The 21458-nt window shown below is 44.4% G+C and overlaps 1 protein-coding gene across 1 annotated transcript in view; it reads left to right on the top strand.

Moving 5' to 3' along the window:
* Nucleotides 1-1092: 1092 nt before the first annotated feature.
* The window catches only part of LOC135218086 (uncharacterized protein DDB_G0271670-like), a 25619-nt gene continuing 5253 nt past the window's right edge, over nt 1093-21458 (top strand). The window contains exons 1-3 of the mRNA XM_064254230.1: nt 1093-1125; nt 3899-4066; nt 19881-20043. Coding sequence (XP_064110300.1) covers nt 1093-1125; nt 3899-4066; nt 19881-20043 — 364 coding nt within the window. The remainder of the gene's footprint in view (nt 1126-3898; nt 4067-19880; nt 20044-21458) is intronic.

The raw sequence follows: 21458 nt of genomic DNA, 5'->3' as shown, positions 1-21458 counted from the left end.
TCCTGAAGAAGGCAGACATTTCTTTGCTTACCAGGTTAGTACCCCCATCCATGGGCACTTCCTCTGGGGGCCCCATCTCGTGAAGTAGCCTCTTAGCACTGACATCACTCTCTGTGAAGTGGTACCATTGGGGAAATGAGCTATTTCCAGCCATCCCGTGAGTCTATCAGCGTACGCCATGTACATGCACCCCTCCAACTGAAACACATCCACAATCATCCACTGGAAGAGGTAGTCTGGGGGCAGTGTGATGACCATCTCTTCCTCAGGTAGGGATGGAGCGTGCATGTCACAAATAACGCACCTGTTCCTGTGGTGCTGAAGGTCACCCTCCATGTCATGCCAATAGGCAGATTGTCTGGCTCTCCTGAGCATGGAGTCGAGCCCTTGGTGACCTGCATGTAGACTTGCTGACGAAGTTCTGGGATCACTAGTCATATGCACCCATTTTCATATGTGTAGAGCACTAAATTTTCTGACGTTGAGAGGCCATCTGTCACACTGTAAAAGGCCACCTCCTGCATCTTCTGCGGGGGCCAATCACCTGCAGACTCTCTTGCCATCAGCAACTGATATACAGGATCTTTGGCCGCCGCTGAACTGACAGTCTTCTCATCCATCGTGAGTCCCTCCCTAAGTAGTGTCTTGTTCGCTGCCACAGTGACAGCAACTACCATGTCGTCTTCCAGCTCAACGTCACAGTCATCAGGGCCGGCACGCAGGGCAGGGAAACGAGACAGGAAGTTGGCCGCACAGTTTCTCTTTCCTGGTAGACACCTGATGGTGAATCTATATTGAAGGGTCTTCTCTTTTAGCCTGAACAACTTGGGATTGTTGATGTCTGCCAGGGCTCTGTCCCCCAGAAGCTTGACTTGGGGTCGGTGGTCAGTAATAAAGATGAGGTTAGGGCATCCCAGCAGAAGTAGCCTAGCCTTCCTTAGGCACCACACCACAGCCAGGGCCTCCCCTTCTACTGCAGCATACCCAGCCTTGGAGTGGGACAGGTGTCTACTTCCGCAAAGGGCAATTCTCCACCCATCTTTACAGCAGAATGGCATATCAGCAGCTGTGTAGCTGCAATATTAACAGAGGATGACGAACCCTATGCCATCCCTGCTCCAGTCCGTGAGGGAAACCATAGGACGAGACTTATTGTAGTATACAAGGCCGTCCCTGGCCAGATTGCAGATGGTGTCCTGAGCACTCCTGAATTTCTCCTGCAGACACATGTCCCAGAAGACGAGTTTGCCTGTCTACTTCTTCTTCAGGAGGTCCCTGAATGGTTCCATAAGAGGGCAGCCACAAGGAACGGCACCAGCTGGTTAACAAAGCCGAACCACGACCTGGTGTCGGTAATGGTGGGCTTGGGTGGCATAGGGGACTTCCAAATGACCTTACCTTACAGACCTTACATCTTGTTTGGGTTGCCCCAGGTCCCTCAGTGTGAGGCTGTCGTCAGTCGGTTTATAGCCCTCCCTACCCAAGTGGAACCCAATAAATTCTGCCTCTCTCCTGCAGAAGTGAATTTTTCGGGCTTAAGTGTGATGCCCTTTGCTGCACACATTGCCAGGAAGTCGTTATGGTACCAGAAAGCTTCTTCAACCCCACTGTCATAAAGAAGGGTGTCATCTAAGCACTTGTACTTCCGTGGTATGTTCTTGAGGACGTCGTCAAATCGGTTTGTATAGGCATCCGAGATGGAGCAATGGCTCATGGGGACCTTCGCCATGATCGAAACGTGGGAGCTACGTTGTTCCAGTTAGAGCAACGTTGGTGATACCAGTTTGGACACTTTGGAAGGCCTCGAGCACCAGCCATAGCCGCGCATCATGAGAAGCCGGGGTGAATCGGAGCCTCTAAGGCCAAATAGACCTTAAGGGCAGCTACTGTAGGTAGACCTTCGTGTGGTGGGGCATTCTGTTTCACATTTACAAGCATAAGTAACTCACTGTGCCATGTAGGATGTTAGATGCGTAGGACTGTAATAAAACCTCGGTGTTCAGTGATGCGTGTATTGCAGAGCAATCCTTACTACAAGAGCGACAGTCTCACACTGACTTAGTTGGAAGGAAAACCCAACCTTCCCTCCGAGCCGGGAATACATGTCTTCATCTCTACAATCTTAAAGATATAAAAGAAGAAAGCAATAAAGCAATCCTGTAAATTCTTTATAAAATTAAATTGAAGTAATTTGGTAAATATGAAAATAGAATTTGGAATTCTAAAATATTTATATTATACGTATATTACCCATCACATTGTTTGTGAGTTGTATTCAGTGCCATATTTATCTATATAGGACATTCTCAAAATATATCAAGAACATTGAAAATCTAAAATGCAATTTTTATTTAAAATGGAAAGCTTTTCGTTTATTATAACAAGGAGCAATAAATCACATAGTTAATGCTACAAGGAACAAACAAATGAATAGTAGCGTGATTTCCAGGGGCGAGGGAAAAGTGAATGGAAATATTTTATTCTTAGGAAAAGTCTACTGGCACACAGAAGGCAATTCTCAGACAAATGCCGTATATATCTTCCCAGTTGCACAAACAGCTAGGACAGGCTACACTATTTTATATATTTTTTCTATGCTGAAAACTGGTTTGCTACCGAAGACCTGGATAACAAAGCCTTTACACTCCAGGAGTTCCACCACTTGATGTTGCTTTCCTCTTCCTCTTATGCATCTAGCAGACCTATACAAATCAATATGCTAATCTCAATAAGAAACAACAAATGACTACCGGTAAACAAGGCAAACTCTTACTAATGTAGCAAAGTCGACAATCTCTGGAGTTCAGTAAAATCGGATGTAATGATTTATGATTGCATGCTCAAAGTTTCAGTTATTATGAGATAATATAGATCTATTTTCAGTTCTTCAGTTCAGTATATTACCAATTTCATATGTATTAATATAACGTCCAATTCAGGGACAATTTACAACTGAGTTAAATGAGAAAAGTATTTGCTTACAGAAAATAACAGTAAAAAGGGATGATAGAAGCAAAGGACTACGACTACACATAGCGAGTTTCCAGATGCCTTTATTTCTGGCTTGAAGCCCGGCAGGAGACTCCGTTCAGTCAAATATATATAATCTTTACTGCAAAATAACATTACATTTCTCTCAAATATGATTGCTTATTTATTCCTCGTTGATTATAACAGGTAAACCACAACTAACTCTGCCTTATGTTGAGTGTTCTTTGCATTCCTTAACGATGATTCTGAATCCATTATCTATCCTGAAGCTTATGTTATCTTCTCCTTAATCATATTTTATTAAGTATTAAAACATCTACTCATCTGGCTTTGGTTGAAGGTAAACTTCTTGATCGCGTTGCTCCAGAGTGTGGCAATTGCTTTCCAGTCTCTATTCCTTATCTCCTGCTGTAAGTGTTGAGGAAATGTCCTTCACAAATCATCAGAAAGCCGAACTTTATAAATAGAATGAGTGTCAATTTTTTCGCGTTTGTCATATTCTTTTCATTTTTATAAAATTCTGGAGCCAACAGTTGAATAGTTGTAGGTACGCCATCCTTTGAATGCAATGATTCCTCTTATCACTACAGGACGTTAGCACTTCAGTTTCTTCATTAACAATGCTTCCTGACAAATTGAATCTTTTCCTTGGAGTCTAAAATATACGCAAACCTATTCAATTTCTCACCAAGCTAATTTTTTTCACTGCTATTCTCAGTTTTTTTGCTCTCTATGTAATGCCGAAATAAGTTACCTATGTCATCATCTTGAGGTTAAATCATTTTCAACGTCCCGTTTATGCATGGTTTATCTTCACATTCGTTACGTTACATCGAGTGTGATTGGGATGGGTTGAGTTCTTAATTTCTTGTAGCAGTGTCCAGATCTTAAATCTTGTTGTTTTAAGTTAGTTTTCTTAGCTGCTAGTAGTAGTAGTAGTAGTAGTAGTAGTAGTAGTAGTAGTAGTAGTAGTAGTAGTAGTAGTAGTAGTAGTAGTAGTAGTAGTAGTAGTAGTAGTAGTAGTAGGCGGGATATGCCTTTGAAATGGCTCCCTTACTTGTTTTATTCCTCCTTTGTTTGTGCATGTTTGAGTTTCTTCCCTCTTAAATACCACATTTCTTTTAGAAATTCTTTCTATTTTCCACTTCCTCCCTCAGTAGATCTACCAATAAGAGTATATTAGCTGCCAATTCCTCTTTATTTTTTTTCTGATATGGTTGCTGCACAAAACTATATCTATTTCTAATCTCTGCTGGTCTGTAAATTAAGAAATGTTCTAAATTTTCATTTTTTCCCCTCACAGCACAAACATTTTGTATCTTCTCCTTTCTATCATTTAATCCTGTTGTTTTACCTAGTCTGGCCTTACTGATCAGCATTGTTTTTTTTTTTTTCAGTGTAGTCATTCATATCAGATAATTTTCTCCTTATGTTTATATATATAATATTTATATAATAATATAATATATATATCTATATATATATATATATATATATATATAGATATAATATATATATTATATATATATTCTGTAGATTCTTAATTTTGACTTTTCATTCATTTCTTTCTGCCATGTTTTTTCTCGAGAACCCCAGTTGTTTATTATTTCTCATTAAATGTTTGTCTTTAACTGTTTCAATTTTACTTAAGTTTACAATTAGTTCTTACATATATTCTTTTACTTGCATTATCCAGGGGGTTTTCTTGTTTTCATACTGATCCATGGTTATCTCATAAAGAAGCCTATTTCCACCACTCTTTAGTGTATGCTTAAGGAAGAATAGTTTATTCTTTCATATCTCTTGAGTGGAAGGAAGAGGCCCTGTTTCAGATCTTAACGCACAAATTGCTGTGTAGCTTGGCACTTTCAAAATTGTTCTATAAACTTGATTGTCTATCTTATGAAATTCATTTATGGTTTTCTTGCCAAGTTTCACGATTTTCATGGCATATATGAAGAATGGCATCACTAATCCTTTCCAATGCAATGTTCCTATTTTTACCCTGTTACAGCTTTTATTGATGACTGCATTAGCCATATTTGCCATCTGCTTTTGCTTTAATTTGGGTCCTTTTTATCTGTTCTCAGAGGCGAAGTCTTTTTGTTGATTGTCAACTCCTACGTATTTAATCTGCTTAACTATTTTTATTCCTTCTATGTGCTCCAATTTTGCACTCTCTTCATATTTGAGAACTACTACCCATTACGGAAAGCTTTTCACTGAGGCGTTCATACGCTTTTCATTTCTTCTGTTTCTTCCTGGTCTGTCCCACCTACTCCTCCTCAAGGTGTTGCATTGTTATGTTCATTTGCATCTGTTTCTTCTTGAACTTCCAAAAGGTTATGCTAATTATACGCCATTAGACTTTTCTGTGTCTGTATGCCTTTCTTTTTCTTTTCCTTTTGATACGCATAAAGCTTTTTGAAACTGAGCACATCTTTTCACATACTACAAAGCTTTTCTAAATTTATTGGCAATTTGTCTTTAAATTTATTTAGTTTTTTATTACCTTTGGTTTCCGTTGTGTTTCGTTATGTTTTGGTGCAGTCTGATGTTTTCGTTAATTTTAACCATTTTGCATATAGATTTAGAGATGATTTTACTCATGGGTCTTCTTCTCCTTTGACTTTTGTCCCGTCGTAGCTTTGCCTCATTTGCATTGTTTCATGTTTCAGTTACTCTGAAGGTGTTGAGTTTGATCGAGGGCACAAAAAATTAAATGCATTGAAGTAGAAAGATGATTAGATGACGATGAAGTTCGCTTAAATAAAACCTTCGTGCTCTAGCAGAGTTCTTAAAAGCAACTGGTATTTTTATTATACTGATATTATACTGATTGCTAGGACATGGTGAATAAATCACAAGGAAAAATGACAGAGAAATGTCCCATCACCAAAGTCATCAAGGGAAAGAAGAAGAAAATCGAGTGCCAGATTTCACTAATAGATGTCACCACTTCATTAGTAAACATGGCGCAGTGATGTACAGTTCTCCTCAAATAGGATAATTCGTATAGAGTACTACTGCCGATTGAAATTTGTGTGTTGTTAACATTCGACTTGGAGAAAGGTAAGTCTTTTTTTTCTCAGTATATTGACCGTGAATCTATGGTATGTGAAAGCTATAGCTTAAAGAGGCGTGGTGATTAAGAGTGCCAGACAGTGCCATAAGTTGGAGGTACCCATCGTCGTTGGCATTAGAATGCGCTAGGCTATTGCAAGTGCGTTGACCTTTGGTGTGGTGGTCAGGATATGCCGGGAATTTCTCATTTTAGGCTAAGTCAAAGCTTTTATAATCAGTAATGAGGTTAGGCTACATTTTTAGGGGGAGTCCTAGCCTTGAACAGGCAAGCTCATAGAATGGCAGGCTATGCCAATTGTAAGGTCGACTAGACCCAGCCTTGATATGGGTAAGTTTGCTTAAGGCTGCCCTGGTGCCCAGGTGGGTTGATAAGCTTTGACTCGCCTTGTAATGTGGTAAAGGGGCCTGTTGGCACTCCGAATAAGCTGTACCTAGTCTCAGAAAATGATGAGGTGGATTTCTGATGTCTTAGCCTAGGGTTTTCAGAAATTCTGTAGCTAATTTAGCTAAATGGCAATGTTTCATTACCCACGACAGCCTCCCGATGTGTAACATGAAGGGTAGCCTATCTCTTTGTGAAACTCGTTTTTGGGTTGGGTGGAATACCTAGCTGAAAATTATTGAAAACCTGGGATTATAGGGGGGAACCAAGTGCTGGACTAGTGGATTCCAGCGTTTTCCACCATGTGTGAAGCCACCTTAAGAAAAAGTACTTTAACTCGTCCTGACACCGGAGATGGGTATCAGTCATGAGTTGCTGGTGGTGAGAGCAGGAGCTCGAGACCTCTACTCTCCTTTCAAAATAAGTATTTTCTCTAAAGTTAGAAATTAAAGTCATATTTCAAGATTAAACAGAGGTTAATGAAAGTCTGGCTCTACGCAGTGCACACATTTCTCCAAGACACTCTTGAAATTTTTACTTAAAACTCTGAATATTTAGAAGATTGATGCAATCTCAATGTTTGCGTTATCGCTTGTGTCAATAAACTTTCCATTCCATGTGCTAAATCAGGACACCACTTGTACCCATAGACACTGGGGCACTTTCTTCACAAAAATCGTAGACAATGACTTCCACCCACGACTTATCCAAGGGAACTACAAGTTTTGGTAGAAGAAGAAGAAGAAGCATGCACTAGATAATTATTTAAACGAACTGGATATTGGTACGGCAGCCGTACCCCGATCTCGGTAGATATTGGTACGGCAGTGAATTGCGCATGCGCGAACCCTTGTTACCTTCTCACATATCCGAAGACTATATACTGAAGTATATACACAGTCTTTGGGCATATAAGTGACAGCAAGAAAAATGGTGATGGAACAGCATGAACCGCGGAATAATACATTACTTTCGGCGAAAAACAGATGTTTTCAGGCTTTAAAGAGCTGAAGAAAGCCATAGACATCTATGAAGACTCAAACTTTCAAAAATTGGGTAATTCATGGTATATACGTAGGTCACGAACGATCAAATCGGCCCTGAAAAGAATTCCGAAGAGGAGATTCAAAGAGGATTATATATAAATATATACATTACCATCATACCTTTGGTGACTTTCTCGGCCCTTTATTCTGCCCGACATCGGCAGTTGCTAGGGCCGTTATACACTTACAATATTCTTTTAATTCACTTCATTGGGTATATTGCAGCTGTCGGAGAAGACGATAGAATTTACCAGGTAGTGATATGGCAAAGTTAACCAATTTCAGCATTATTCCATTAAAATCGGGATAGTGTTGTTTTTGTAGTACAAAAAAAAAAAAAAAAAGCGGGACAAAATTCACAAACGCTAAACAAACAAAAAAAGGGGAGAGGGACATTTTGCTAACTGAAAAAAAAGGGGACAAGTTCAAAAAGCGCGACTGTCCCCACCTAAAAAAGCCGACTCGTGGTTACAGAATACAGGATGATTAGCAAACTGGTAAATGGATACAGCCAACTGCCGTATCTACAGCAAGTCAAGAGCGCAAATACGGCACCAATGACAGAAATCCCCTTTGCCGTACCCTCACCGCACTATTATTTGTACGGCAGGAAGTCTGAAATTGACGCATGCGCAATTCACTGCCGTACCAATATCTACCACGATCGGGATACGGCTGCCGTACCTATATCCTGTGCCTTATTTAAATAAATAGTTAAACGGCAGTATAAGGTCATGAATTGCATAAATTTTTACATATGATTATTAATTTGAAAATATTCGTTTTTATTGTAGTGTCTTACCGAACAATTATAGAGCCGTGATTTCCACGAGCGGCAGGATACTAAATTCAAATTTAGCGCGTCTGCGTCGCCAACACTGGTGGTGATGACGTCATCTCCTCCACTCGCGGGAGAACCAGGTACAACTGCCCAGGTGAATCCAATTCTTTTCCTGCGCGTCCGGTGAACATCGGTGGTCGGTGCGGTTGGATGACTTTGCTTCGCTTTTTTCTTGTGGATTTGATCTTCGGAATTGGTGAAGTACTCTTTTTTGGCGTTGTTGTTATTTTGCTTTTTATTTAGGCGTTGCCATGTCGGATTCTAGTCCGTCGGGAGTTAGGTTTTGCATCTCAGGATGTAAAAACTAGATTATCCAAGTTAGAGTATGATTCTCACACTAAATGTGTTAAGTGTAGGGGACAGGTTTGTTCAGCAGATTGAAAACAGTAACGAGTGTAGTGATTGGACTGATTCTCAATGGAAGTTTTTTAGTTCATACTCGGAGAAATTAGCTAAAGACAGAATTAGAAAAGCAGCGCTTAGGGAAAGTAGACTTAGCTCTGCTTCGTCTTGCGATGCATCTGTTCCTTCTGTTTCTCCTCAAATTGTTATGTCTCCTTTAACTACACCTCCGTGTAGTTTCTTCCGACACCATTGCCAGTCTGGAATCGAGGTTAGATCAGAAATTTTCGGTACTAGCGAATACGGTTTTGCAACTTGGTAATTCAGTTAAGACGTTTTTTGGAGAAAGCGGCTTCAGGTAAGAGTGTAGTTGAGGGTGCGTCTGTCTGTCCTGACACGTCTCCTAGACAAAGGTCACTGTCCAGCTCCCCCGCACCGGGGAGAAGACATACCGGAAGTCCAAGGGAGTCGATCGGGATTTGCCCACAGACAGGCGCCTCTCTTGTTGAGCCTGTTGCGCCTCAACAGGGCTCGGTTTTAAGCGTTGGAAAGGTGTTCGCGGTCAGACGCCGTTTCAAATGATTCAAGCGATTCGTTCTCCGGTCGCGCGGCGCTCTTGGCGAGATTCGCCCGTTCGCGTCCCTTAAAGAGGCGTTCAGGCGCCGATTCTTCGCCTCCTCCAGTCAAGCGGTATAAGGAGCCTGAGAGTAGGGTTGCGCCTCGGCCGTTAGCGGCTCGTTCGTCGCCTCAATCTGTGCCTTTTTCGGCTCCATCTACTAGTAGAGATTGTGGTTTTAGCGCTGTAGCTAGCAGTTCTAAGGGTGTTTATTTTCTTTAGGCGCTTTTTCGTCTGTTACGCCTGATGCGCCTGTTTCGCCTCGAATTTCGGCGGCTCCGAGCGAGGCGCAAGTAGTGTTTTCCGCCTCCTGCTGAACATTTAGGCTCTTCCAAGCCTACGTTAACTGTTTTTGATTCGTCTCTGGCGCCTTTGCGCAAGCAGTTAGAGAGTTTAACCAACTGGATGAATGAGTCCAAGGGTGGTTCGAAACCTCAGATCGGTTGTAGTTCCGTCTACTTCTTCGGCGGGTATCGGAGAATGAAGAAGAAGTAGAGGAGGAGGATTCACATCACCTCTCGTGTTATTCACGTCTCCTTAGATTTCTTCTGGTATCTTATCCAGATTATTTTGAGAAAGCGGCTCCGCGCTCCCCAACTTCGACTTTTTTGATGAGGAGGAAAACTTCAGAATAGGTTGTATGTAACGGGGGAAGCTCCTTCTTTGGGAGTTTCTGCCTCCTCCCAGGGAGACTTCTCCAGTTTAATCGACTCCTCTAGAAGATCTGCTTTCGCCGCAGCGAAAGTTTTCTTTACAGCGCCCCTGAGTTGGACACGTTGTAAAGAATCAATTTAAACTTTTGGAAGTCTTTAGCTTCCTTGATTGGACTATTGGCGCTTTAGCGGCCCAAGATCGAAGACTGTCCTTCTCTTCTCCAGGAGTTAGCAGGAGGATTGGATTGGTGTTCTGTCCTGTGCGGACAAATCCATTAGGGAGGGATGGATGTGATGAGTTAGCTTCGACTCATCGCCTTTGGTACCCTTAAGAAAAGGCAACTTTGGTGCTCCTTTGCTTCTAAAAGGGTTACGTCCCAACAGAAGTCTGCTCTCTTGTTTGCTCCTTTTGTGAAAGATAACCTCCTTTCCAGACGATGTAGTGTTGCATTTCGTCTGCGCTAGATAAGAAATCTACTTCGGATTTACTGGCACAGTCTACTAAGAGACCTAAAGCTCCTGTGGAGACTGTTCCTTCGGTTTCTCCTCTGGCCCAAGCGCCTTTTCGAGGGAGAAAACCCAAGCGCTTTCTTTCGGCCGAAGTCGAATTTGCGACCTCAGTCTAAGGCTCGGCCAAGGTTAACAAACCTTCCAAATGAAAGCTCGGTTCTTCATGCACCAGTGGGAGCCAGGCTGGCTCTGTTTTGGGAGGAATGGGAAAACAGAGGAGCAGAAGCCTGGGTAGTGCAATACTCAAAGTTCGGCTATCGTATTCCTCTCGTTCACCTCCCTCGCTCTCACCTGTGCCAATTCCATTCCAGGCATACTCTTCCCGCCGGGCTCAGACAAATTTATGGCGCTAGCCGCAGAAGTGGAAGCGCTTGTTCTCAAAGAAGCGACTAGAACAGATAGAAGGGGATTTTCCTCCAGGCTTTTACAATCGCCTTTTGTAGTTCCAAGTCATCAGGGGGCTGGAGGCCGGTTTTGGATGTGAGCGCCCTGAACTTGCATGTCCAGAAAACAAAATTTCATACAATCAACTTACCTGTCAGATATATACATAGCTAAGACTCCGTCGTCCCCGACAGAAATTCAAATTTCGCGGCACACGCTTGCAGGTAGGTCAGGTGATCTACCGTCCTGCCCTGGGTGGCAGGATTAGGAACCATCCTGTTTCATACATTCAAACTTACCTGTCAGATATATACATAGCTATAGACTCCGTCGTTCCCGACAGAATTTCAAATTCGCGGCACTCGCTACAGGTAGGTCAGGTGATCTACCAGCCCTGCTCTGGGTGGCAGGGCTAGGAACTATTCCCGTTTTCTAATCATAATCTCTCTGTCGCCGGCTGTATCAACATTGTTGTTACTTCCTCCTGACTAGAATTCGTTTCGCAAAGCTTTTGATCATCTATCGCTGATATTTGGTGACGTACTTGGATCGTTTGTTTGGCATTCGCTATCGTGGACTGTTTTTTGGACTTGGTTTTTGGATTTTGTGAATATGTCTGATTCTAGTGTTAGTTTCAGAGTGTGTGTGAATGAGGGCTGTAAGGTGAGGATTCCGAAAGCTTCGGTAGATCCTCACACTAGTTGTAGAAGGTGTAGAATGGTTGAATGTTCAATTGAGAATACGTGTAATGAGTGCGAGAATCTGAGTGCACAAGAGTGGAAGAATCTAGCTTCTTACTTGAAGAAGTTAGAGAGAGATAGAGAGAGGAAGAAAACCCATAGAAGGTACTGCCTCTCATGATCTACTTTCTAGCTCTGTAGCTTCTTCCTATGATGATAATGAACATTCTGTTTCAGCACCCGTTCACAAATGGCTAATCCCTCTAGTTCGGCTTCGGAAATAGCAGAACTTAGGGCTTCCCTTCAGAAAATGCAGGAAAAAGTCGCAGCATTGGAAGGTAAGCAAAGTGAAATGTGACAGTGATATTAGTGTCCCAGTGTAGTGGAGGGGGCGTCTGGTCGTCTCTGCGACGCTCCCAGGCCTAGACCTCTTCCAAGCTCCCTGGCCCGGAGGAGAAGGAAAGTCGAAAGCCGTACGGGGGTTGTGGAGAATCCCCAACGATCAGGCGTCCCTTCGGCAGAATCGATCGTTATCGACTGCTAAAAGACCGCTATAAGAGGGGTCCTACGAGAGTGCTTTTCGGTTCGTCGAGTTCGCCTTCTCCGAGAAGAGGGTGGAAGGAGTCGAATCTTTCCCGTCCTTGAAGAGGAGTATGCAAGAGCCTGCCAGGCGCCAGGCGCCTGCGGAACATGAGATCAATTCGAGTCCCGAGCGCTTCTCAGAAGGAGGAGCGCCTTCGGTAGTAAAGAGGGGCGAGAATACGGTCAGACTCTGAGAATGGAGGAGATCCTAGAGCGCCTTCCAGATCTCCTCTCCTAAAATCGGAAGATTCCTCAACCAAGAAGAAATCTTGAGGAATATGCAAGAGCAATTAGCCTTGCTAGTAGGAAACTCGTTATAAGGAGCCTACTCGTAAGAAGGATGATAGGCTTCCTATTAAAAGATCGAAAGAACTATCTCCTGCCAGGCGCGACGCATCCCTCAGGGGAGTTGTCGCTCAGGCGGCCATCTCTGGGGGGGGCGGTGCGCTAGACAGGCGAGAGGTAGGAAAAGGAAGCTACTCCTGTCAAGAGTAGGGCGCCAACCAGAAGCCAGACTCCGAGTAGGCGTAACGACGCCAGGACACAAATTCAAGATCTTCAATCAAGCACAAAGAATGGATGAAGAGGAAGATCCTGTTAGGAGTAGAGCACTTATAAGACGGAAAGCTCCTACTAAACATCAGACGGATACTCCTCCCAAGCACCAGGAGTATTCTGAACTAGTTACTCCTCCCCAGGCGCCAGGAGTATTACGAAGCTTATACTCCTCCCAGGCGCCAGGAATATGCGGAACTTAATACTCCTACCACGCGCCGGAGTATTATGAACAGAATGCGCCTACTAAAAGCCAGGAGCATTCGAGGCGCTTTGCGCCTGCCAGGCGCCAGGCGCCTGCTGAAAGCCAGGAGTATTCGAGGCGCTCTGCGCCTGCCAGGCGCCAGGCGCCTGATGAAAATGCGCCTGCCAGGCGCCAGGCGCCTGATGAAAATGCGCCTGCCAGGCGCCAGGCGCCTGATGAAAATGCGCCTGCCAGGCGCCAGGCGCCTGATGAAAATGCGCCTGCCAGGCGCCATGCGCCTGCTGAAAGTGAACCTGACACTCGTTAAGAGAGTAGAGAGGAGTCAGTAGAAAGAAGAGAACCTTCTCCTTCCGAGTCTCTTAACCCAGAAGATGCCTTCGGAGGACGAAATGAAAGGATCTTCTAATTATAAAGTCCTTTCGTCCACTGCTGTTGGAGGAATATGGAGACTCTTTGACAACCAGCTGCTCCCTCCTTCGCCACGTTCGCAGTTTTCGAGCACGAAACCACTCAAGTCCTCCTCTTTCCTCAAAATGAAGCCATGCCATTTCTATGAGGGAGAGCGACACAATCTCTTGACTCCTGGTTCAAGAAGAAGAAGGAGTTAGGAAGGACGGTCTTTTTTTTTGTATGCCTCCCGTCAAAACTTACAGGAAGGAGAGGAATTTGGTTACGAAAACGGGAGAGGATATAGGATTGTCTCTGTCCGTTTCAGCCGAATCAGATTTCTCGAGTTGGTGGATTCGTCTAGAAGGCACGCCTTGAATGCAGCAAAAGGTTACATGGGGGTTCTTTCGGAAAGGACCACTCATCAAGAGTCTATTCGCACCTAGAAGTTTTTAACTTCTTAGATTGGTCCTTGGGGTTCTGGCCAAGAAATCTCAAGAAAATGAACAACTCGACCCAGAAACCCTGAATTAATATCCTAGCCTGCATGATAAGGCTGTTCAGGATGGATCAGCTGAGGTTATGCTCGCTATATGGTGCAGGAGTGTTAAAGAAAAGAGCGGTGCACAGTGCTTTCCTCACAAAGGCCGTCTCGCATTCAAGAGAGCCGCCTTATTGTTTGCGCCTCTCTCTGAACACCTTTTTCCATCGCAGTTGGTGAAGGGCATCGCGCATTCTCTGGCGGAAAAGGCCACCAGGATCTCCTTAGACAATCATCAAGGAAGAGTAGGCCTGTGGCTAGTGAGGAGAAGAAAGTGGCTCACCCAGCTCAGAAACAGCCCTTTCGAGGAGGTCTTCCAACTAGACCGATCGCCAGAAGGAAGTCAACCGATAAGAGGGGTAGGTCTTCCTTCCGTGCTTTAAGAAAGGGAAGTGAGAGTTTCCGTCCTCCAGACACCCGTAGGAGCCAGGCTACAGTATTTTGTGAAAGCCTGGGAAGACTTAGGAGCCAACACTTGGACGATGTCGATCATCAAGAAGGGGGTATCGCATCCCATTCAAGGACATTCCTCCCCTTGACAACATCTCCGAGGGAATTGTCCGCCAGATACAGGGACCAGATGATGACGGACACTCTTCGGCAAATGGTTGGAACAGATGTGGGAAAAAAAAAGGGCAATAGAACTTGTACTGGATTGCAAACTCCGGGGTTTTACAAACCGCTTGTTTCTTGTAACAAAAAGCCTCGGGGGATGGAGACCGGTACTGGACGTAAGTGCGCTGAAAACAAATTTGTCGAACAACAGAAGTTCAGCATGGAAACGTCTGCCTCAGTCCTTGCAGCACTACGGCAAGGGGATTGGATGGTGTCCATAGACCTTCAGGACGCATACTTCCACATCCCGATCCACCATTCGTCGAGGAAGTACCTTCGATTTATGTTCGAAGGCAGAAATTATCAGTCAGGGCCCTGTGTTTCGGCCTGTCCACGGCTCCTCAAGTCTTCACAGACGTGATGAAAAATGTAGCGAGACACCTACACTTGAAAGGGATAAAATGTCTCAATGTACCTGGACGACTGGCTCATCAGAGCCAGGTCTCAAAAGCAGTGTTTGGAGGACTGTTAATCAAACACTGGAGTTGACAAAGTCTTTGGGACTGATCGTGAAACCTCGAGAAGTCTCAGATGATCCCCAGCCAGAACGTGGTTATCTGGGGATTCAGATGGATTCTCGGGGTTTTCGAGCTGTTTTTCATCGCAAGAAAGACTAAAGAAAGGCTGTGCCACAGTATCGAACTTTCTAGGGAAAGAGCGCACTTCGGCGAGGGAATGGCTGAGCCTTCTGGGAACCCTTTCCTCGCTCGAACAGTTCTTTCTCCTAGGGAGATTACATCTTCGACCGCTTCAGTTCTTCCTAAGAAGAAGTTGGAGTGAAGACAGGTCAGCTATCGGATACGTTTCCAATATCGGAAGAAATAAAACACCATTTGAAGTGTGGTTGCTTCCACTAAAGGAAAAACAAAGGAGTGTCCCTGCAAGTACGGAACCCAAGCCTGACATTGTTTTCAGACGCCTCGGAGGCGGGCTGGGGTGCAACATTGGGACCCAGAGAAGTGTCAGGCACCTGGTCGGCAGAACAGGTGTCATGGCACATAAATTGCAAAGAGCTCTTAGCAATTCACCTGGCGCTAAAGAGCTTCGAACACTTAGTCAGAGACAAAGTCGTGCAGATAAATTCGGACAATACGACAGCTCTGGCTTATGTCAAGAAGCAAGGAGGGACGCACTCTTTTGCTCTGTACGAGCTGGCACGGGATCTACTGATTTGGGCGAACCAAAGGAATGTAATTCTTCTAACAAGGTTTGTTCAAGGGGAGAGGAATGTGAGAGCGGACAGACTGAGCAGGAGATTCCAGGTCCTTCCCACAGAATGGACACTCCACTCAGAAGTCTGTCAGAGCCTCTGGCTGCCTTTGGGGGAAGCCTCAAATAGATCTTTTCGCCACATTCCTCTCCAAAGGATAGATACATTTTGTGCCCTGGTGGAGGATCCCCGAGCTTATGCAACAGACGCCTTTCTCCTGGACTGGTCAGGAATAGACGTTTACGCTTTTCCCCCGTTCAAGATTCTGGGGGAAGTAGTCAGAAAATTCGTGGCATCCGAAGGAACCAAGATGACTCTGATCGCTCCGTATTGGCCAGCTCAAATCTGGTTCACAGAGGTGATGGAATGGACAGTGGACTTCCCCAGATCTCTTCCAAACAGAATAGATCTGCTCAAACAACCCCACTTCGAGAGGTACCATCAAAATCTACCCGCTCTTGCTCTGACTGCCTTTCGACTATCGAAAGACTCGTCAGAGCGAGAGGGTTTTCTCGCCAGGCAGCAAATGCAATTGCTAGAGCCCGCAGATCATCTACGAGACGAGTGTACCAATCGAAGTGGGAAGTTTTTAGAAAAACTGGTGTAGGTCGAAGAAGCTGTCCTCTTCCAGTACCTCTGTGACCGAAATTGCAGATTTCCTCTGTTTCTTAGACAAGAGTCGCATCTCTCGGTACCAACTATTAAGGGGTACAGGAGTATGCTCTCAGCAGTCTTTAGAAACAGAGGATTAGATCTAACGAATGACAAGGATTTGCACGACCTCATTCGTTCATTCGAAACATCTAAATCACGCGAACCTAAGGTGCCAAGCTGGAACTTAGATGTGGTTCTTAAATTCTTTCATCAGATGAATTCGAACCACTTCACACTGCTTCGTTCCGTAATATCACGAGAAAGTGTTTGTTTCTGATGTCTCTTGCAACGGCAAAAAGAATCAGTGAGTTGCACGCCCTTGAATCAAGAGTTGGCTTCAAAGGAGACTCAGCAATTTGTTCTTTTTTCAGTCCCTTTTTCTGGCCAAAAAATGAAAACCCTTCGAATCCCTGGCCCAGGAGCTTCGAAGTTTAAATTGACTTTCTAGCTTGGTGGGCAGAGAGGCAGAAAGATCCCTGTGCCCAGTTAGAGCTCTAAAATTTTATCTGGACAGGAAGAAGCAGTTGGGGGGTTCGCAGAAAAGTCTTTGGTGCTCAGTGAAAGACCCAAGAGAGCAATGTCTAAGAACGCATTAGCTTCTTTGTGAGAAGTGTTATCACAGAGGCTCATAAGAAGTGTCCAGATGATTCGTTTAATCTCCTAAGAGTGGGAGCCCACGAAGTTAGAGCAATAGCAACCTCGGTGGCGTTCCAAAGAAATATGTCACTAAAGAACATTTTGGATACAAACTATTGGAGATGCAACTCTGTGTTTGCATCCCATTATTAAAAGACGTACGAGTTACGTATGATAATGCTTTTCGTTTAGGTCCGTTTGTGTCAGCACAGACGGTTCTGGGTAAAGGAGAAAGCACCAATCCTTAAAATTATGTACGTAACCCTCTTGTCGGATGTGTTCTCGGGTTTTCGGTGGAGGGGAGTGTCAGTTGTCGCACAGGCGGCCTTCACTTCTCTTTATTTGAAAAATCGAGTGATCTGGACTATTAGAGGGGTACAAAAATTTGTATTTTTGTATGTATGATTTTCGAGTTTGTGGTTGTTTGCAAAGAGTTTGGGGATAAACTCTAGGCAATCTTAGAACTAACACGGGTTAGGATCGGGTGATCGGGAACTGGTTGTGTGCTCCTTAAATTAGTGCGTGTTGTCATATAAGCGGATGTGCTCCCATTGACAAACGCCATTTAGGATTCTGTCGAGTAAGTGGAAGAGACCCCATCGACAGATCCACAAGAATTCTTGGCCACAGATCACTATCTCGCTAAGGTTCTTGAGATGAAGCAGACTCCTAGGCAGTAGCCACGAAGTCTTCCATCTAAGAAGGTAGGAACTAAAGGTTGGTATTTATACCTAACAACATATGTTGTTTACCTGTCTAGTCAGTTAGTTAGCTGTCTCTTGCCCTCCACCAAAGGGTGTCAATCAGCTATGTATATATATGACAGGTAAGTTGAATGTATGAAAATGACATTGTTATGATACAATAAAGTTTCATACATACTTACCTGGCAGATATATACAATGAAGACCCCACCCAGCCTCCCCGCAGGAGACAGGTGGAAGAGAGATTATGATTAGAAAACGGGAATAGTTCCTAGCCCTGCCACCCAGAGCAGGGCGGTAGATCACCTGACCTACCTGTAGCGAGTGCCGCGAAATTTGAAAATTCTGTCGGGAACGACGGAGTCTATAGCTATGTATATATCTGCCAGGTAAGTATGTATGAAACTTTATTGTATCATAACAATGTCATTTTCTATCATATTTTTTCTGTCGCTTGGAATGTAAAACAACGTTTGCAGTTCCTCCTGACTTGATTTTTGGATTCATCGCCATCGATCTTCTGGGCTATCTTTTGCAGGGAAGTACTGGATCTTTGGTTCGGCATACGCATATTTAATTTTTGATAACTTTGGCTTCGAAAATTTCGAAGAATTGTTTACGTGTAACTACCGAACTTTTCGGTAGACAATCACATAGTTTGCAAGAAGGAAAATTTTAATATTTATTCATAATAACGTGTAGTAAATGTTAGAATTGATTGAGCTAACTTCCTTCTTGACGATGTAAGGAAAGAATAGTTACGCTTCCTTTAGAAGTTTATATAGCTCTCGTACTAACGAGCAGTTAGAGCATTAACATTACTAGTAGTGTGGTATCCTCATCTCCTTCTTACTTCACAGAATCTTCAAATTCATATTGCAATTTGAAGACAAAGGAAGGTAGCTCTAAATACGAGCTATTGAAAGGTAAGAAGTGATTTTACTGTTAGTGCAGTGGAGGGTGCGTTCTGTTCGGCTCTGTCGCTCCCAGGCCTAGACCTCTTCCAAGCTCACATACCCAGAGGAGAAGGAAAGAAAGTCGAAAAGCCTTACGGAGGTTATGGAGAATCCCACCGATCAGGCGTCCCCTCGGCAGGATCTGTAGATCGTCCCAGATGCCAAGTTCGCCATTGGAAAGGCGTCCTAATTAGTAGAGGGTGCGTTCGATCGGCTCTGTCTCGCTCTCAGGCCTAGACCTCTTTCCAAAACTCACAAGCCCAGAGGAGAAGGAAAGTTCGAAAGCCTTACGGAGGTTATGGAGAATCCCACCGATCGGGCGTTTCCCACCGGCGGTCGGGATCTGTAATACGTCAGACTGCCAGGGATAGCCATTGCCAAAGGCAGCCTTTTAAAAAAGTGCGTCTGTCTTCCGTTTCTTCATCTTACATCCGAAAAGACGAAGAATGTACATGTTAGAAGTTCGGACGATCTGGCTCGTTCTCTGAATAAGAGAACACTGACTCACTGAGCGAGAGGCTGAGAGCCAGCCAGCAAGCTAGCGCGAGCCACGTTCCAACAGCCAGCAGCGAGCCGCGTTCCAACAGACTAGCGCGAGCCGCGTTCCATCAGACTAGCGCGAGCCTCGTTCATACAGATAAACGCGAGCCGCGTTCCAGCAACTGAGTGAGAGCCGCGTTCCAGAACTTTTTCTTGGCGCAAGGCGCCTTCAAAGAGAAAACAGGCGGCTTAACTAAGGAGCCTTATAGTAGAATGGCAATCAGAAGGATGCTTCCATTGAACGTTTTCTGGCAAGAGGCTCGTATAACAAGACTAGAGGCGCTCGGATCTATTAGGGCGCACGGGACCTTCCACGCAAGCGGAACGTTCCAGGAGCGAGTCTCCTTTCTAGTGTGCGGAACATTCCAGGCGCGCGGAACTATCCAGACGCTAGGCGCTAGGAGCAAGGATCCAGACGCCAGGCGTCAGAGATTTCAAAAATCTTCATTTCACTTATATAAACTTACCCGGTGGTTACATATAGCTGTCGTCTCCTGACGTCACGGCAGAATTTGAAATTCGCGGTGGTAGCGCTAATGGTTTGACAGGTGATCCCTCTACTCCCGCCCTCTACCGGGTACCGGGAACCATTCCAACAATAAATCAGAAGTTTCCTTTGCGTCGGAACCGGTAACACGGTTCCTCTGCTGGTTGGAATTTGGATTTGATCATCTTGGTTTTCTCCTTTTGGTGATGTACCTTGAGTTTACTGATCTTTTTGATAGCGCTATAGTTATTTTGGTTTTGATATTGTTGTCCTTTTTAGGAATTATTTGAATTCTTCAAGATGTCTGACACCGGCTCTGTTCAGTATAGGGTGTGTAGTAGTGGGTGTAAGACTAGACTTCTTAAAGCTTCACTTGATCCTCATTCTACTTGTGTTAGTTGTAGGGGACGTGAATGTTCTTTGAGAATACGTTGTGAAGAATGTAAGTCTCTAACATCTCATGAGTGGAAGGCACTGGGAAAGTATATGAGAAAGTTAGAAAAAGATAGAATCAGAAAGGCTTCACAGAGATCTTCTTCTAAGTTAGTGAGTAGCCAGGATATTCCTCTGAATTCTATTAATCCTGTTCCTATTAACCCGTAGTGGTTGCTCCTGCCCTCGATCTGTATCTCCGATCCCGATCCCGTGTCAGTATTACGAGCCGATATGGACTCGAAATTTGTCTCTTTCTCACCACTATGCAGAAAATGGGTGAGGACAGTGCAAGAAGTGGTAGTTAAGTGTGATAAATTATTAGTGCAAGTGTAGTGGAGGAGGTGGTTGTTCGGCCCGTTCGTTCTCCTAGGTCTAGGCCCCTGTCAAACTCCCCAGATCCTGGGAGGAGGCATGCCGCGAAAAACCGAAGGGAGGCGAGCGGGACCTGCTCCCGAGCAGCCGCCCCCTCAAGCAATCCTGTAGCCGTATCCCAGGATGCTGTCGCTCACCATTGGAAAGGTGTTGCGAGGAAGTGTTTTTTCGTCAAGTGACTCTTAGTTCAGATGTTTTATTGTAGTGTCTTACGAACAATTATAGAGCCGTTGATTTCCACGAGCGGCAGGATACTAAATTCAAATTTAGCGCGTCGGCGTCGCCAACACTGGTGGTGATGACGTCATCTCCCTCCACTCGCGGGAGAACCAGGTACAACTGCCCAGGTGAATCAATTCTTCTTTTCCTGCCGGCGTCCGGTGAACATCGGTGGTCGGTGTGGTCGGATGACTTTGCTTCGCTTTTTTTCTTGTGGATTTGATCTTCGGAATGGTGAAGTACTCTTTTTTGGCGTTGTTGTTATTTTGCTTTTTATTTAGGCGTTGCCATGTCGGATTCTAGTCCGTCGGGAGTTAGGTTTTGCATCTCAGGATGTAAAACTAGATTATCCAAGTTAGAGTATGATTCTCACACTAAATGTGTAAGTGTAGGGGACAGGTTTGTTTCAGCAGATCGAACATGTAACGAGTGTAGTGATTGGCTGATTCTCAATGGAAGTTTTTTAGTTCATACTCGGAGAAATTAGCTAAAGACAGAATTAGAAAAAGCAGCGCTTAGGGAAAGTAGACTTAGCTCTGCTTCGTCTTGCGATGCATCTGTTCCTTCTGTTTCTCCTCAAATTGTTATGTCTCCTTTAACTACACCTCCTATTCCTCCTACTAATCCACTTCTCCGGCTTCCCGTGTAGTTTCTTCCGACACATTGCCAGTCTGGAATCGAGGTTAGATCAGAAATTTTCGGTACTAGCGAATACGGTTTTGCAACTTGGGTAATTCAGTTAAGACTGTTTTTGGAGAAAGCGGCTTCAGGTAAGAGTGTAGTAGGGTGCGTCTGTCTGTCCTGACACGTCTCCTAGACAAAGGTCACTGT

The sequence above is a fragment of the Macrobrachium nipponense genome, chromosome 9 (assembly GCF_015104395.2).
Source record: "Macrobrachium nipponense isolate FS-2020 chromosome 9, ASM1510439v2, whole genome shotgun sequence".
Taxonomy (NCBI): domain Eukaryota; kingdom Metazoa; phylum Arthropoda; class Malacostraca; order Decapoda; family Palaemonidae; genus Macrobrachium; species Macrobrachium nipponense.
Note: the sequence above shows the minus strand (reverse complement) of the source record. Positions and strands in the feature narration are given on the sequence as shown.